The sequence below is a fragment of the Panthera pardus genome, unplaced genomic scaffold (genome assembly GCF_024362965.1).
Source record: "Panthera pardus isolate Hobbes unplaced genomic scaffold, ASM2436296v1 HiC_scaffold_21, whole genome shotgun sequence".
Classification (NCBI taxonomy): Eukaryota; Metazoa; Chordata; class Mammalia; order Carnivora; family Felidae; genus Panthera; species Panthera pardus.
This window is the reverse complement of record NW_026526777.1, coordinates 48,011,613-48,029,401: the sequence shown is the minus strand read 5'-3', so window position 1 is coordinate 48,029,401 and position 17,789 is coordinate 48,011,613. Positions and strand designations below refer to the sequence as shown.

The window sequence follows — 17,789 nt, the reverse complement described above, 5'->3', positions numbered from 1 at the left end:
GACGTTATGTTCGATTTCAGATATGTAGGATCCATACTGATTTGGAAGACTGTCTTACTGTTTCCTGATTGTTCCCGTTTTGCCTTCGTACCTACAATTGAAAAACATTGATCACCAGCCTCTTACACTTGGTCTTATTTTTATAGGATGTTAATAGACTCATTACACCCACGTGTGCTTCCCTTTGAATTGCTGCTTCAAACTCTAGAAGGTATTTCTAAGTCACAGGAATAACTTAGTTTAGATAGATCGGTAATATTGAATCCGTATAAGAATAAGAAGTCTTCATCTGGGGAGATCAGGAAGAAGTGACGTGGGCTAAGAGAAGTCATTTTATTCTTCCCTATTGTGTGCTTTCTTCTCCCTTTTAGTTTTGCCAGGAGAAGTTGAAGAGTGTCTGATCTAACCACAGTTTTCCTTTTCCAGAGACTGTTCCAGTACCCACAGTCAACCAGTATCTGTACTTCCTGTTTGCTCCTACCCTCATCTACCGTGACAACTATCCCAGGTAATGGTAGCGTGAGGTTCGAAGAGTGTTGAGCACCAGAAGTGTAGCCTGAGTGAGGTGGGATAGTAGGCAGGGGCCAGTTCATACAGGATTATAAAGAGTATAGGATGAGTTTTAATTCTCATGCTGGCATGGGAAAGCCCCAAATGGTGATTCTGGCAATCCAATTCGATTGCAGTAATTCTGGACAGAATTATACAGGCATTTCCTATGCCAGAAATGATGTTCTGTGTTCATTAACTTTCTTTAGAAAACTTACTTTGTTTCTTCCTTTTTAGGACTCCCACTGTAAGATGGGGTTATGTCGCTATGCAGTTTTTACAGGTGAATTTTTTCTTTAACCACCTAAGGTTTGTTGATTGGTGGGAGATGGGGATTCAAATTTATAATACTAATTTAATCTGTTGAAGCTCTTGGTAAATTCTTGTCATCTGGGGACTCTGGAACGCTTTTTGAAGTCTTTTAAAATGTTACCAGTACAGTAAATGGTATTTGTTTTGTCAACATCAGAAGTCATTTCTTTCAGTAAAAGAATTTATTTTAATTAAGTCATTTCATTTGGTAACTTTAGTAAGCCTTTACATTTATTTCTCCCTCCCCTTATGGTTTTTTATTTTGGGAAATATATGTGTGGGTATAGTTTGAATGATAAGAATCATAAATCCCAGAAGTTTCCATTTTAAAATCTTGTCTCAACCAAATACCCATTTATGAAATAAGTTCCTCTGTTCTGGGTTTTATGTAGCAGGATAAGCAGGTTCCAAGGGTTTGGTATGTCATTTGGTAAAGGCTTGAGAGAAGGTATGATAGAAACTAGGCTTGAGTAATATCTGTGAAGGATTGTAGGTTGGCAACTTTATGTAGTAGCACTAAATGGAACACAGATGGAAACATCAGTCTGAGGGTCACATTTCTCTTCTATTGAAGGAAAAAAATCCCCGTCTTTCCTTATCAAGCCATGATTAGTATGTCCTTTTATTTTCCAGGTTTTTGGTTGCCTTTTTTATATGTACTACATCTTTGAAAGGCTCTGCACCCCCTTGTTTCGGAATATCAAACAGGAGCCCTTCAGCGCTCGCGTTCTGGTCCTATGTGTATTTAATTCCATCTTGCCAGGTAACATGGGTACTAGTTAACGTGGCTATTGATGCAGGAAAAAGAGGGCTATTGAATATGCACTTTTTTGATTTACCTGCTTTTTGCTATGAACTCATCTGTACATCTGTACCCATGTCACCCTCTTTCTGTCTGTCTCCTAAGTAAGTATACTTCCAGTTTCAGCCCAGTCTTCCCATTTGTCTTCTGACTTCCACTCAAGTTTTGCTTTCTGTGACTGTGGATAGTCCATATTTACACCTGATCTTCCCGTTCACTGTCCACTTCACTGTAATCTTCCTCTGACTCTATCCAGGCCGCAGATATGGCCTTTATTGAAATCACTGGTAACCTCCTGATTCTAAATCTGGTAGATGGTTTAGCCTTTATCCTGTTTCCTCTCCAGGAAGCATTTGTTGGATGCTGTCGACCACGTTTGGAAACCTCTTGCCGCCTGTTCTTACTCTCCTGTCTTTCTGGCCATACCTCTATCTCCTAACTTCATTCATTCCACTTAGTTCTTTTTTTAGAGATGTAGGAGTACCTATTATGTGCCAGGTGCTGTGGACCTAGTAGTGAACTGGACACACATACTCTACTCTCTGGAAGCTTGCAGTTTAATTATATTTACAGTTTCCTTTACTTACTTTCTTTTTTCTCTACCTCTTAAATGTTGGTTATGTCTTTTATTACCTTCCTTCTTCCTTTCCCTCTCCCATGCTCCTAGGTAACCCTTTATGATTGTCCCTCGAGATTTACTCCAATAAATTATTTTATCTGTCCCTCTAATAGAATATGTACTAAATGCATATCTTCCTCACTAGGCTGCAAATTCCTTGAGATCAAGGATTGTGTCTTACAGCCCGTCAGCCAATCACAGTCTTTCCGATATTGTCTAATACATAATAGATGCTCCATAAATATGTTTTGATATTTTTTGAATAAACAGGTGAATGAAAGGGGTAGGCATATAAATGGATATTTCACAATATAATGTATAATATAGGTTACAACGTAATATATATTAACTGGGATGAACAAGGTGCTGATGAACTTCGCATCACATCGGACATGACATTTGATACTGAGTATTGAAAAACAGCTAGATGTTCGGCAGAGAACTGGTGGAAATGTGCTTTTAGGTGGTGGGATGGAAGCAGAGGCATACGGAGGATTTTAGGACGGCAGGAGTCCAGTCATGGACCATGTTTACAGCAGTGCGAGTAGAGTCAGATTGGTTAACTTGGTCACTTTGGACATTTTGCTGGATAACTCCGTTTGGGGAGGCTATCTTGTGTATTGTAGGATATTTAGCAGCATCCCCACCTCTCTAATTAGATACCAGTAGTACAGCCCCTATGCCTTGAGTCGTGACAATGACATGTGTCCAGAATTGTCAGATGTTCTCTGAGGAGCAAGATCTCCCTCCGTTTTTGTTTTTGTTTTTGTTTTTTTTATCTTTATTTATTTTTGAGAGAGACAGAGTGTGAGCAGGGGAGGAGTAGAAAGAGAGGGAGATACAGAATCCAAAGCACGCTCCAGGCTCTGAGCTGTCAGCACAGAGCCCGATGCAGGGCTCGAGCTCGTGAACCGTGAGATCATGACCTGAGCTGAAGTCGGATGCTCAACCCACTGAGCTACCCAGGTGCCCCAAAATCTCCCACAGGTTTAAGCAGTTGGTTTAGAGGAATGCATGAGGGCCAGATTTTAAAAGGCCTTGGGTACCAAGTTAAGCCGTACATTTAGGCATTTCTTTTTTTCTTTTAAAATTTTTTTAATTTTTATTTTTGAGAGAGAGAGAGAGAGTGTGTGTGTGAGCAGGAGAGGGGCAGAGAGAGAGGGAGACACAGAGTCTGAAGCAGGTTTCATCTAGGCATTTCTATTAAAAACAGGCTGGGTCATGGGGTACCTGGGTGGCTCAGTTGGTGAAGCGTCTGACATTGGCTCATGTCATCATCTCATGGTTTGTGTGAGTTTGAGCCCCGCATCAGGCTCTGCACTGACAGTGTGGAGCCTGCTTGGGATTCTCTCTCTCTCTCCCTGCCCTCCCCCTCCCCCTCTCCCTCCCCCACTAGCATTCCTTCTCTCTCAAATCAGATAAACTTAACAAATGACCTAGGTTGTTTTTTTTTCTTTTTATCTTGAAACCCACTTGGAAGGTAATTATTGCTTTCTAAAATTAAAATCACTTTCAAAAGAACATTCTGTCATCACTTGAATGGGTAAGCTGGAACAGTAACTTTTATTTTACAGAAAAATTACGACTAAGCAAATGGTGACATAAAATTAATTGCTGGGGGGTGCCACGGTGGCTCAGTCCATTAAGCATCCGACTTTGGCTCAGGTCATGATCCTGTGGTTCGTGAGTTTGAGCCCCACGTTGGACTCTGCTGTGAACGCAGAGTCTGCTTCAGATCGTCTGTCCCCCTCTCTCTCTGCCCCTCTCATTTGTGCATGCACTCTTTCAAAAATAAATAAACATTAAAAAAATTAACTGCTAGGTATATGAACTATTTGGAAAGACTCTTAATATTGTTCATCTTATTTTTAGGTGTGCTGATACTGTTCCTTATGTTTTTTGCCTTTTTGCACTGCTGGCTCAATGCCTTTGCTGAGATGTTATGCTTCGGTGACAGGATGTTTTATAGGGTAATGTATACTTGCACTTCTCTTTCTTTTCCCATTTTTCTTAAGTACTTCCATCTTCATTGTTAAGTATTTGAACATTGTTGGCTACTAGCTTTTTAACATAAACGTTGTGAAATTTTTTTTCCATAAGTTTTACCAACATTAAGTCCGAAATTCTGATACTGATGCAGTTAGCACAGCCTCACAGCCACATCTTCTGCCTCTAATATCTGCTCCCTTAATAAAGTGTAAAGTTTCTGCTGGTACCTGTGTGGGTGATGAAGTGGGAAAGCAAGTGTCCAGAGGGCATCATGAGACTTTGCTGATCCTTCATCTGAAATTGGCTCTCTGGTGCTGTAGGAGCGATCTTCTTAGCAAATTGTGTAGGATTGTGTAATAGTTCATAAAGGAAATCACTTTTCCCTCCTTTATTTTGAAAGGCCTCAATTATGCTTAAGATAGTATTCTTATACTTGCAAAGTTGGAATTAAGCTTCACACAGGAGCGGGGTTGCTCACAGTGTTCTGTGACCCTGCCTAAAGCCCTCTGGAGGTTTGTTTCTTCGTGGTTCATCTGGCAACACCCAAAGCCTTGCACTCCTTTCTGAAAGAAACTGGGAGTGTGGGTTGTAAATTGTAGCTTTCTGATTCCATTGGTTTGATCTGAAAGTAGGGAGCAAGATATGTATGAAGGCGCACCGGGACTTGCAGGTAACCATTGTCTCACTCCCTTGTGCAACGTAAATTTTGTCCCTTGTGGTACCAGTGGACGTTTCTTCAGGTTTGCACACTAAGTCTACATGACCTTAGAATTGTCTCCTTGTGTTTTAGCAAGGTAAGGGGATTTGCTGTTTAGATGAACCTTAGATTTAATAATTCTGTATGTTCTGTATCTTCCATCGTAACTTCTTTAATAATGAGACAAAATGAGCTTAGGGACTTCAGAACCAGAATTCATGTCTTATTGAACACTAATAACCAGAATGCCTTTTAAGTTTTTTCTGACATCAGCGTATGGACTAACAAATTATAACACACTGGATATTATGTTGTGTGTGTGTGCTCTTTAGGAACGTTCAGCATGTTTTGCTTTGGTTCTCTGTGTATGTGTGTGTGTGTGTGTGTGTGTGTGTGTGTGTAGTTCTGAACCTTTGCTTTTTTTCCCTCAGGATTGGTGGAACTCTACATCATACTCTAACTATTACAGGACCTGGAATGTGGTAGTTCATGACTGGCTGTATTACTATGCTTACAAGGACTTTCTTTGGGTAAGCAGCAAGATTTAGTTGATGTTCAAAAAATGGAGATTCTTTTCCAGAAGGTATTAGTATTGTGCCGCTGGAAGAAGTTATACTTAGTTGTCTTCAGTTTGCTGTGGGCCATTTAGGTCTATATGTCTAAGAAACCTTATGCTTTGAACACTACTCCTTAGAGACTAGTATGTACAATTACTAGATCTAATACCATGGTTTTGCTTTGGGTTTTAGTTTACATGGTTACAGTAAGAACGCATGGAGGCATTTGGAGACGTTGAAATCATCTACCAGTAATGGATCGTTTCTTTGAATCTGATTGCCAACAAATAATCTAGCTTCTTGGTTTTTGTTTTTGTTTTTGTTTTTGTTTTTGTTTCTTTGCGAAAAAAAGGGAAACATTTATGTTTGGTGTATCTCCAGTTGGTGATATGTGTCTTTGAGACCTTCTTTAGAATGGAATCTATTTAGACTGATGAAGTGTAATCTTGAATCTCGTGATTGATTAATGCTGGTATCTCTGGATTGCAGATTTTAGTTGTTAAGTAAGTGACTGTTGGGTTAAGCAATAGCATGATGTGCAAATAGCGCTATAGTCGAGTGAGTGTTCTTTCATTTGTAAATATAGTTTCACTTATGGACAAGGCATGTCGCTTCCTTCCAAATAAATCATAATTTAGTTACCTGTGAAAATGGGGAGGATGCCTGTCCTATCTATCATACAGTGTTACTCTGAACGTTGAGATTGGATGTGATGTGTCCATCTATATATGAAAACTGTGGTCTGTGGTAGTGAATTACAAATAGAAGTTACAAATAAGTTTTTGAAAATATGCCCAGATCCTTTGACATTAATGGCTTTGACAATGCCTCATTTTACTAAAATAAGGATTCTTAAGCATTAGATGTTTTTTGTAATTATTTCACTACATTTCATTTAATCCAAGGAGTAGATCAGAAAAATCAAATACCAACATAATTAAATAGGTGCCTTTAGCATGTGATAATTTTAAGTCTTATATACAGTTAACTCTTGAACAGCACAAGGGTTAAGAGTGCAGACCCTCCCACACAGTCAAAAATTCACATATAATTTTTTGAGTCCCCCAAAACTTAACTACTAATCACCTACTATTGGCTGGAAGCCTTACTGGTAACAAATAGTTGGTTAACACATGTTTTGCATGTTATATGTATTTATTACATACTATATTCTTACAATAAAGTAGGCTAGAGAAAAGAAAATGTTATAAGAAAATCAAGGGTCAGCTGTGTATAGTTCATGCTTATTACTTTTTAAAAAATGACTTTTTCCTATTCTCCTTTTATCCTAGTTTTTCACAAAGAGATTCAAATGGGCTGCCATGTTAGCTGTCTTTGCTGTGTCTGCTGTAGTGCATGAATATGCCTTGGCTGTTTGCTTGAACTTTTTCTATCCAGTGCTTTTCGTGCTCTTCATGTTCTTTGGAAGTAAGTATCTTGGCACGCTGTGAGTACCGAGTATCAAGGTAAAAGAGAAATTGAGAAAATACAAGGCAGCATAGAGGCAAGGAGTTAAGATGGTGGAGAAGTAGGGGGATCCCTGGGCTTTCCTCATCCCTCAAACATAGCTAGTATTGAGGTCAGATCACTTGAAACACCCAGGAAATTGATCTGCGGAGTGGCGGAAGAATCTCCACAGTTGGAGGAAGAGAGCTTGGCAGATACTAGGCGAGTGGAAGTGAATTAGGGGAGAGGAAAATGGCAATGCCATGGAAGGGAGGGAACCCTTTCTGTGAAGAGACAAAAGGGAGAGAGAGAAAGAGAGAGGGATTTAGGAAGTGTGGCACTGGGTTAGCACAAGAGGAAAACTTCTCTGGACCATGGACTGGGGAGCGAGAAGCACCAAGTGTCTAATTCTGTTTTTGTGTTTGTTTGCAAACTGCATTCCGAGCTCAAACTCTTGAGGTTTTGGAAGTGTGCAACCTTCTCTGGATTGGAGCTGTTGGCGTGCGCTCCTGGGGAGGAGGGAGTTGGTCCTGGAGTGTATAGAGTGGTGTAGAGATCTCTGGGGCGCATTGGGAGGGAACATTCTCCTTCCTGGAGTACTCTTGGAAGAGGGTTTCTTGCCTCCCCAAGGACAAAAGACCCAGTAGGTGCCAGCCAAAGGCCTTTCATCATGAAGGTAGAGAGGCTCTACCCCAGAGGAGGGGAGCAGATCTGTATGATGCTGGGTCCTTTTAGACGCTGGGTTTTGGATCCCAGCTGTCTGCAAGGAGAAGGTGCAGGATAGTTGTAGCACAGGGCAAGCTGACTGCCCTCGCTATTCGGTGAGGGCTGCCTGAATACCAGGAGGTATGAGATCCCCGGTCCAGGGTTGAGAGATTGGGATGGCACCATTCCCCCTCCCCCAACATCAACATTGTGGGACTTCAGAGAACAACACAGCTGCCCCCAGTGGAGGCAGGACTTCCTTACACCAAACCCCGCCCCTTCGTGCCTGGCAACTGCTTATTTACTGGAGCAAGACTGGCTGACCCAACTCAACCACAACTGGCCTCTCCTCCAGACCAGCACAGCCAGCACCCAGCATGCACCAAGTGCACTGAAAATCGAGTGCTTGACAATGACACCTGCAATTCTTTTTTCTTTTTTTCTTTTGGAACCAGGCTTATAGTTTCTTGTTTGTTTTTTTCATTTTCTTTTCTCTTTTTTTTGGAAGGGGCTTTTTTATTTTTTCTTCTTTTTCTTTTTTTTTCCCTTTTTGTTTGGAATCAGCCGTATAGTTTTTTGATTCTCTGTTTGAGAGTTTTTTTGTTGTTGTTGTTCCCTTTTGTTTCCTTTTTTTTTTTTTTCCTTTTTGGTGGTGGGTGGGGGGGATCAGGCTTTCCCTCTCTCCTCCTGTTTTCCAGGGTTACTCCAACAAACAAATCAAAACACAGCTAGTTAAAGGTCCAAACACTCCCTCACTGCAGACAAGGAGGAGCTCTGCAGAGGACTGACCAGTGGGAAAGAGCAGCCAGAATGCAACAGCAGAGTGCACACCATATACCAGAAACACTTCCTCGAGTGCCAGGCCCCAGACAGTGTACAGCCCCTTTTTAACAGCATTGCTCTCAGGTCTAGGAAATGTAACAAGATTTTAAAACACACAGAAGACAGAAACTTAGCCAAAGTGACAAGACAGAGGAATTCTCCCCAAAGGAAAGGTCAAGAAGAAATCATGGGTAGGGACTTACTCAAAATAGACAAAAACAATATATCTGAACAAGAATTGAAAACAAGAGTCGTAAGTCTACTAGCTAGTCTTGAAAAAAGCCTGGAAGACACCAGAGAACCCTTGCTGCAGAGATCAAAGACCTAAGAACTAATCAGGCTGAAATAAAAGATCCTATAACTAAGATGCAAAACAAACTGGATACAGTGAAAACGAGGATTGAAGAAGCAGAGGAGAGAATAGGTGATATAGAAGGTAAAATTGTAGAAAATAATGAAGCTGGAAAAGGGAAAGGAAAGTGTTAGATCACAAGGGAAGACTTAGGAAACCCAATGATCCCATGAAACGGAACAATATCTATATCATAAAGTCCCAGAAGAAGAGTGGGAAAGAGAGGCAGAAGGTTTATTTGAACAAATTATAGCTGAGAACTTCCCTGATCTGGGGAAGGAAACAGGCATCCAAGTCCAAGAGGCAAGAGAACTCCCACCGAAGTCAACACAAACAGGCCAACACCATGACATATAGCGAAACTTGCATAATACAAAGATAAAGAGAGAATTCTGAAAGCAGCTAGGGACAAAAGGTCCTTAATCTACAAGGCTAGACACCTAAGGTTAGTAGTAGACCTGTTCACTGAAACTTGGCAGACCAGAAGTGATTCGCAGGAAATATTCAATGTGCTGAATGGGAAAAAATCTGCAGCCGGGAATGCTTTATCCAGCAAGACTGTCATTCAGAATAGAAGGAGAGATGAAGAGTTTCCCAGACCAGGACACCTGGGTGGCTGGCTCAGTTAAGCGTCCGACTTCAAGCCCTGCTTTGGGCTCTGTGTTGACGGTACGGATCCTGACTGGGATTCTCTCTCACTCTCTGCCCCTCCCTACCCCTCTCTCATTAAAAATAAATAAACTTAAAAAGAAAAGCTTTCCCAGACAAAAACTAAGGAGTTCATGACCACTAAACCACCCTGCAAGAAATTTAAAGGGGGTCTGAGTGGAGGAAAAAAAGACCAAAGCAACAAAGACTACAAAGGACCAGAGAATGTCACCAGAAACACCCAACTCTACACATAACACAATAGCACTAAACTCCTCTATCTTTCAATAATTACCTGGAATGTAAATGGACTAAATGCTCCAACCAAAAGACATAGGGTATCAGAATGAATTAAAAAACAAGATCCATCTGTATTCTGCCTACAAGAGAGCATTTTAGACCTAAAGACACCTGCAGATTGAAAGTGAGGGGATGGCAAACCATCTGTTATGCTAATGGAGGTCAAAAGAAAGCCAGAAGAGCCATATTTATATCAGACAAACTATTTTAAAGCATAGACTGTAACAAGATGAAGAAGGGCATTATATCATAGTGGGTCTATCCATCAAGAAAATCTAACAACTGTAACAACACTTACAATGTGGGAGCACCCAAATATATAAATCAATTAATAACAACATAAACTCATTGATAATAATGCCATTATAGTAGGGGACATTAATATCCCACTAATAGCAATGGACAGATGATCTAACAATGGACAGAAAATCAACAGTGGCTTTGAGTGACTCACTGGATGGGTTGGACTTAACAGATATATTCAGAACATTTCATCCTAAAGCAGCAGAACATACATTCTTCTTGAGTGCACATGGAACATTTTCTGGAATAGATCACATACTGGGTCACAAATCAGCTCTCAACAGGTAGAAAAAAATCTGTATCATACCATGCAAGTAAACCACAAGAAAAAATTTGGAAAACTTTCAAATACATGGAAGTTAAAGAATGAGTTAACCAGGAAATTAAGAAATAAGAAAAAAACAAAAAAACATGGAAGCTGTTTAAAATGAAAACATGACAGTCCAAACCCTTTGGGTTACAGCAAAGCAGTCAGAAGAGGAAAGTACATGGCAATTCAGGCCTATCTCAAGAGGCAGGGAAGGTCACAAGTACACAACCTAACCTTATACCAAAAGGAGCTGGAAAAGGAGCAGCAAATAAAGCCTAAAGCCAGCAGAAGAAGGGACATAATAAAGACTAGAGCAGAAATAAATGATACAGAAAAACAGTAACAGATCAATGAAACTAAATGCTGGTTCTTTGAAAGAATAAACAAAATTGGTAACCCCCTAGCCAGACTTACCAAAAAGAATGAGAAAGGACCCAAATAGGTAAAATCATGAATGACAGAGGAAAAATCACAACCAACAGCACAGAAATACAAGCAATTATAAGAGAATACTATGAAAAATTATATACCAACACACTGGGCAATCTGGAAGAAATGGACAAATTCCTAGAAACCCACACACTACCAAAACTGAAACAGGAAGAAATAGAAAATTTGAGCAGGCCTATAACCAACAAAGAAATTGAATCATTTATCAAAAATCTCCCAACAAATAAGAGTCCTTGGCCAGATGGCTTCCCAGGGGAACTCTACCAGACACTTAAAGCAGAGTTAATAACTATTCTTCTCAAACTGTTTCATAAAATAGAAATGGAGGGAAAGCTTCCAAACTCATTCGATGAAGCCAGCATTACTTTTATTCCAAAACCAGGTAAAGACCCCACTAAAAAGGGGAATTAAAAGGCCAGTATCCCTGATGAACGTGGATACAAAAATTTTCATCAAGATACTAGCAAATCAAATTCAACAGTACATTAAAAGGATTATTCACCATGATCAAGTGGGATTTATTCCTGGGCTGCAGGCTGGTTCCATATTTGCAAATCAATCAATATGATATACCACATTAATAGAAGAAAGGATAAGAACCCTATGATCATCTCCACAGATGCAGAAAAAGTATTTGACAAAGTACAGCATCTCTTCTTGATGAAAACCCCCAAGAAAGTAAGGATAGAAGGAACTTACCTCAACATCTTAAAGACCATTTATGAAGATCCCACAGCCAATATCATCTTCTATGGGGAAAAACAGAACTTTCCCCTAAGATCAGGAACACAACAGTGATGTCCACTCTCACCACTGTTATGTACTGGAAGTCCTAGCATCAGCAATCAGATAACAAAAAGATAAAAGGCATCCAGATTGGCAACGAAGAAGTCAAACTTTTACATTTTGCAGATGACGTGATACTCTACATGGAAAACCTGAAACACCCCACCAAAAAACCGTTAGAACTGATATATGAATTCAGCAAAGTTGCAGGATATAAAATCAGCGTAGAGAAATTGGTTGCATTTCTATACCCAAATAATAAAGCAGCAGAAAGAGAAATCAAGGAGTCTATCCCATTTACATTTGTGCCAAAAACCATAAGATACCTAGAGATAAATAACCAAAGAGATAAATGATCTGTATGCTGAAAACTATAGAAAGCTTATGGAAGAAATTAAGGAAGACACAAAGAAATGGAAAAACATTCCACGCTCATGGATTGGATGAATAAATATTGTTAAAATGTCTGTACCACCCAAAGCAATGTACATTCAATGTAATCACTATCAAAGTAACACCAGCACTCTTCACAGAGCTAGTACAAACAATTGTAAAATTTGTATGGAACCAGAAAAGACCCTGAATAATCTAATGTTGTAAAAGAAAACCAAAGCTGGAGGCATCAAAATTTTGGCCTTCAAGCTTTATTGTAAAGCTGTAATCATCAAAACAGTATGGTACTAGCACAGAAACAAACACATAGATCAATGGAATAGAATAGGGACCCAGAAATGGACCCACAAATCTATGGTGTACTAATCTTCAACAAAGCAGGAAAGAGTGTCCAATGGAAAAAAGATGGTCTCTTCAGCAAATGGTGCTGGGAAAACTGGACAGTGACATGCAGAAGAATGAAACTGGATCACTTTCTTACACCATATACAAAATTAAATTCAAAATGGATGAAAGACGTAAATGTGAGACAGGAAACCATCAAAATCCTAGAGGAGAAATCAGGCAGTAACCTCTTTGACCTCAGCCTCAGCAGCTTCTTACTAGACATTTCTCTGGAGGCAAGAAAACAAAAGCAAAAATGAACTATTGGGACCTCATCAAGATAAAAAGCTTCTGCACAGTGAAGGAAACAATCAGCAACCCCAGAGTCAACTGATGAAATGGGAGAGGATATTTGCAAATGATGTATCAGATAAAGGGTTACTATCCAAAATCTATAAAGAGCTTATCAAACTCAACACCTAGAAAAGAAATAATCCGATGAAGAAATGGGCAAAAGACATGAATAGACACTTTTCTAAAGAAGACATCCAGATGGCTAACAGACACATGAAAAGATGTTCAACATCACTCCTCATCAGAGAAATACAAATCAAAACCACAGTAAGATACCACCTTACACCTGTCAGAATGGCTAAAATAACTGAGGAAACAGCAGATGTTGGTGAGGATGCAGAGAAAGGGGAACCCTTTTGTAGTGTTGGTGGGAATGCAAACTGGTGCAGCTACTCTGGAAAACAGTATGAAGGTTCCTCAAAAAATTAAAAATAGAACTACCCTACCAGCCAGCAATTGCGCTACTATGTATTTATCCAAAGGATACAAAAATGGTGATTCAAAGGGGGCACATACACTCCAGTGTTTATAGTAGCGCTATTAACAGTAGCCAATTATGGAAAAAGCCCAGATGTCCATTGACTGATAGATGGATAAAGAAGACATGGTTTACATATACAATGGAATATTACTTAGCGATCAAAAAGAATGAAATCTTGCCATTTGCAACAACACGAGTGGAACTAGAGTGTATTCTAGGCAAAAAGTCTGTCATAGGAAGATAAATATCATTGATTTCACTTGTGGAATTTAAGAAACACAACATGGACATAGAGGAGGGGAAGGAAAAATAAGATAAAAACAGAGAGAGGCAAACCATAAGAAACTCTTAACTACAGAGAAGAAAGAGGGTTGCTGGAGGGTGTTGGGTGGAGAGATGGCCTAAATGGGTGATGGGCATTAAGGAGAGCACTTGCTGGGATGAGCACTGCATGTTATATGTAAGTGATAAATCATTGGGCTCTTCTCCTGAAACCAGTACTACACTGTATGTTAACTGACTTAAATTTAAATAAATTAATTAAAAAAGAAAAAAATCTATAAGGCAGTCTAGAAAACCAGATGTTAGTTAATACCATTTCGAGGCAGTGTTTGTGAGATGCTTACAACATTGATTTTGAGTAATTTAAACACACACTGTTGCAGGGTGCTTAAATTTGAAGTAGAGAAATGGACATAAAGAGCCTTGAAGACTAATGACAACAGTAATTTGGGAGGTCATGAAAACTTTAAACAATTCAGTGTTCTCTCCCTGAAAAACATGGACCCTTTTTTGGGTGGGTGGGTGGAGGGACAAGGTTAAATATGAATGAGTCCATGAAATATATTTTCACCTGTCCTGAATATTATTTGATTTCCAATTAATCACTGATAAATTTTAACTCTGAAGTTTCATTTTCACTTAGAAGACCTGTATACCTGTAAAAATAAATAAACCTGAATACCCACAGTTGATGCTCATTGTGATGATGATCAGAGCATATATCTGAAGCCACTTATTTCCTGACAGATTGTTACATTTTTTATCATCTTTCTGACTTCAGTGGCTTTCAACTTCATTGTCAATGATAGTCGGAAAAGGCCATTTTGGAATGTTATGGTGTGGACTTCCCTTTTCGCGGGCAACGGAGTCATCCTGTGCTTTTATTCCCAAGAGTGGTATGCACGTCAGCACTGTCCTCTGAAAAATGTGAGTCCTCATTCAGGCTGGAGCGGAAAAGCAATGTTTTCGCCCCCTGGTTGTGAGGGTTCGTGGGCAATATTAAGAAGAGTAGTGGAGATGATGCCAGATTAATGTTAAGGGGAGGGAGGTAAAAGGGTTAGCTTATTATTTGATCTTACTGCACACTCTTTGAAATTTTTCTTTTCTCTGGTTTTGTTTACACTGAGCACTCCTAGTTTTCGGTTCTCTCTCTCTTTTTTTCTCCCCCTTTCACTGCTTTTTCTGTAGTGTCTTCTGATTTCCTTCCTGAAAATTTTCGTCCTGAAAATGTGGTGTTCTGCAGAGTCTTCTCAATGGCACGTGTGCCCCTCCTGCCACCACGTCATCCCAGAATAGTGAACTGTTTGTGAAAAAGTCCAGCTACACTCATATGCCTAGGATCCCTTTTCCCTTGATTTTGTTGTTGTTGTTTGTAATTATGTACGATTCTCATTTTTAGAGCCTTCACTTTTAGTTGCGTATGGAGAACTCCCGAATATTTAATGGTGCCTCCTTGATCTATCTACTTGAGTATCTCTCACGGGGACCTATGACTGAAGTTGCCTAGAGTCCAGTTAATCAGCTTCTCTCCCAAAGCTTCTCCTACGGCCTTGTTTTTGTTATGCTGCCCCAATGCTCCCTCCTTATTTCCTGTTAACCCCCTTTTTACATCTGAACTAGCTGCTTTGGGCTGTCTCTGGTTATGGTACTCTCTGCAGTCCAAATCCACCTGTCAGATTTTCTTTTCAAATCCGGTTTGGATGCAACATCTTCCAGCTTTTTCAGATTCTTGCTCCAGTCTTTTCCCATTTCTGACCTTTCACGGTGCTTCATCTGTTCTCATTTAGATAATTTAGTCATTTCAAACCTCATATTATAGTAATTTGTGTATATATTTCATCATCCTCACCCTACCACCATTTAGATTTTAGACCACCAAAAGTAGGCCTGTGCTAAGATAAAATGCAAGATACAGGAAAGAGGTAGTGCCTGTTTGGAATTTGGTCAGAAGCTTTGTGTAAAACTTGTAAATCGGTATAATCTGTATTGCAGATAAAAATCTTTTGAATTAGTGAGCTGCTTACAGCTTAGAGGTTACGGAAGTGCTGGGAGGCATTGTAAAACTGTGCGGTGTGTAGCATTAACACCCCTATCTACCCTGACACCTCGTGCTCACAGTGCCTGCAAATAAGCCACTCTTCCCTTCTTTTTTCCCCATCGAAGCCCACATTTCTGGATTATATCCGTCCGCGTTCCTGGACTTGTCGGTACGTGTTTTAGAAGCTTGGACTCCCGTTTCATTCCTTGACACTGAAGATGGGATTTCTGCCTGATTTGGGGCCAGCATCTGTTTCCAGCTGTTACTGAAGTGATCTGTGCTATTTGGACCACTCCAGGCTTTACAGATGGCTTACTCCATTCCTAGGTCAGCTGAGATGTTGGAAGTTTACTGGAATCTTGTGTACTTGAAGCAGTACTTTTTTTTTCCCCCCCTACCTTTTTGGGAGAAGGGAGACTTATAGCTGACATAATGACAGATTTTTGCTGGCTTTTTGTTTTTTGACTCCATTTAAACATCATGACTAAATATGTTTTCTTGGCCACTGAATTAGCCAAAACACGAAGAAATCATTTAAATATTTTAGGCTTAGAAATTTTTTCATGCACACTGTTGGAATGTATGCTAATTAACTGTGTACTTGGGAAAGAAAAAATAATGTGGAACATCTTGCTGTTTTTAGTAGAGGGGAAATAACTAGTTTCCAAAGATAATCTTGTTATACATCTTAGTTGTTTTTTGTTTTTTTTTTTTTTTTGGAAAGAAGTACAGTTCTATTCAGTTTTTGCCTTGTTTCTCTATAAGGTGTAGGTCATAATTTCTGTGAAGCAAAATTATACCGTTCATTTTGAATTCCTGAGTTTACATCCGAAATATTATAAACTGAGGGGGACAGAAGTAGGAAGGGAAAAAGAAAGAAGTGACACAGGACAAAGAAAAACGCTTCCTTGTACAGTTTCCAAAGCAATTTTTAAAGACTTGCTGCATCAATCGTGTGTTTAAATTATTTTATCATGGAATTTATGTGGAAGGTAACTGCTTTGTTTAAATTTTAAGGTAATAACTTTTTGGAAGTTATTTAGAAGTACCCTTTGGTATACTTATTGTTTAATAAATACTGACTTGAAACATTTTGCACACTAATAAGTCTGTGACATATAAGTATTAATCACCTCCATTAATATTAAAGTGATTTTTAAAGATCCAGAAGCTGGCTTCTGCATTGCTCAATTATGGCATTTTTAATGGTAGTACGCTTTAGGTGAAACAAATTAATATGTGATCATTTTGAAGAAAAGGTACTCTATTATGTGATGTTTCCGTGTTATAAGATGCCCATTGCTGATAAAGTGTGGTGTGCAGGAATTGTTTTGTTCGTACGTATGAGGTGTGATTATGTTTGTAAAGACCAAGCACTGAACGGGATACCCGCGACAATGTAGTTGAAGTTTCCACTCAGTGAAGTGAGACCGAAGAATTACCCAAAAGAGGATTCTTACTTGGAGTAGCCACCTTGAGAAGTCATCTTGCTATTATAACAGCCCTACTTCCATCCAAAAAGTTTTGGGACATCTTTTTGGAACTGTTTTAAAGTCTGCTTGAGTCTCATAAGAAGGTAAATAGACTTTGTTAGTAAACACACCTGAATTTGTACCACAAGTATCCAGCCTCATTACCAATTTTATTCCAATACCTTTGATCCATATGAGTTCAGGCCATTCCCAAACACCAAATCCAGCTTTTTAACAGACAAAAGTGCATGTGAAAGGAGGTTATTTTTTAAAAAGTAACTCCCATGTTCCCAAACAGTAATTGTCTATACAGTGGTCTGGTAACTGTAATGGAGCCATAACCTCCACAGATTGCTTTAATATAGCTTGTACTTTCTGGCATTTTTATTAAAAATTAAAATGAGTCAATCACTTGAGTTGATAACTCTGTTTTTAATATGACGAGGGAGTTAAGAAAACCAGATTGATCTAAGACTTATTCATGCATAAGTCATCTACTTAAGGAGTGGTAGATCTCTGAGACCATGGAATTCTTAGATCTGTATTTCTGTTAAGTGCTGTGGTTGTTACACTCTCATTGAGGACTTTGTTGCTTTGTACTGATTCTGAATACTGTATTTGTTGGACTGACCAGTGCTGTTTTTTTTTAAGCTCTCCTCTTCCTTTTATTGGTGATTTTGTTTTTCTGCCCAAAGACTTGGATGTGACAACAAATAATATGCTTAAAACTAAAGACTCTAGAATGATAAGAATGCTCTAAGAAATTTTCACAAACACATAAAAAATAGCTGCTTTCTG

The 17,789-nt window shown here is 39.3% G+C and overlaps 1 protein-coding gene across 3 annotated transcripts in view; it reads left to right on the top strand.

Moving 5' to 3' along the window:
• Positions 1-17,399, top strand: part of SOAT1 (sterol O-acyltransferase 1) — a 79,240-nt gene extending 61,841 nt beyond the window's left edge. For all 3 annotated transcript variants that reach the window (XM_053909216.1, XM_053909215.1, XM_019426459.2), the window contains 8 exons: positions 427-508; positions 787-832; positions 1,495-1,624; positions 4,155-4,252; positions 5,400-5,498; positions 6,818-6,953; positions 14,263-14,408; positions 15,645-17,399. In XM_053909216.1, the coding sequence (XP_053765191.1) occupies positions 427-508; positions 787-832; positions 1,495-1,624; positions 4,155-4,252; positions 5,400-5,498; positions 6,818-6,953; positions 14,263-14,408; positions 15,645-15,701 (794 nt within the window). In that variant the 3' untranslated portion in view covers positions 15,702-17,399. The remainder of the gene's footprint in view (positions 1-426; positions 509-786; positions 833-1,494; positions 1,625-4,154; positions 4,253-5,399; positions 5,499-6,817; positions 6,954-14,262; positions 14,409-15,644) is intronic.
• The last annotated feature ends 390 nt before the right edge of the window (positions 17,400-17,789 follow it).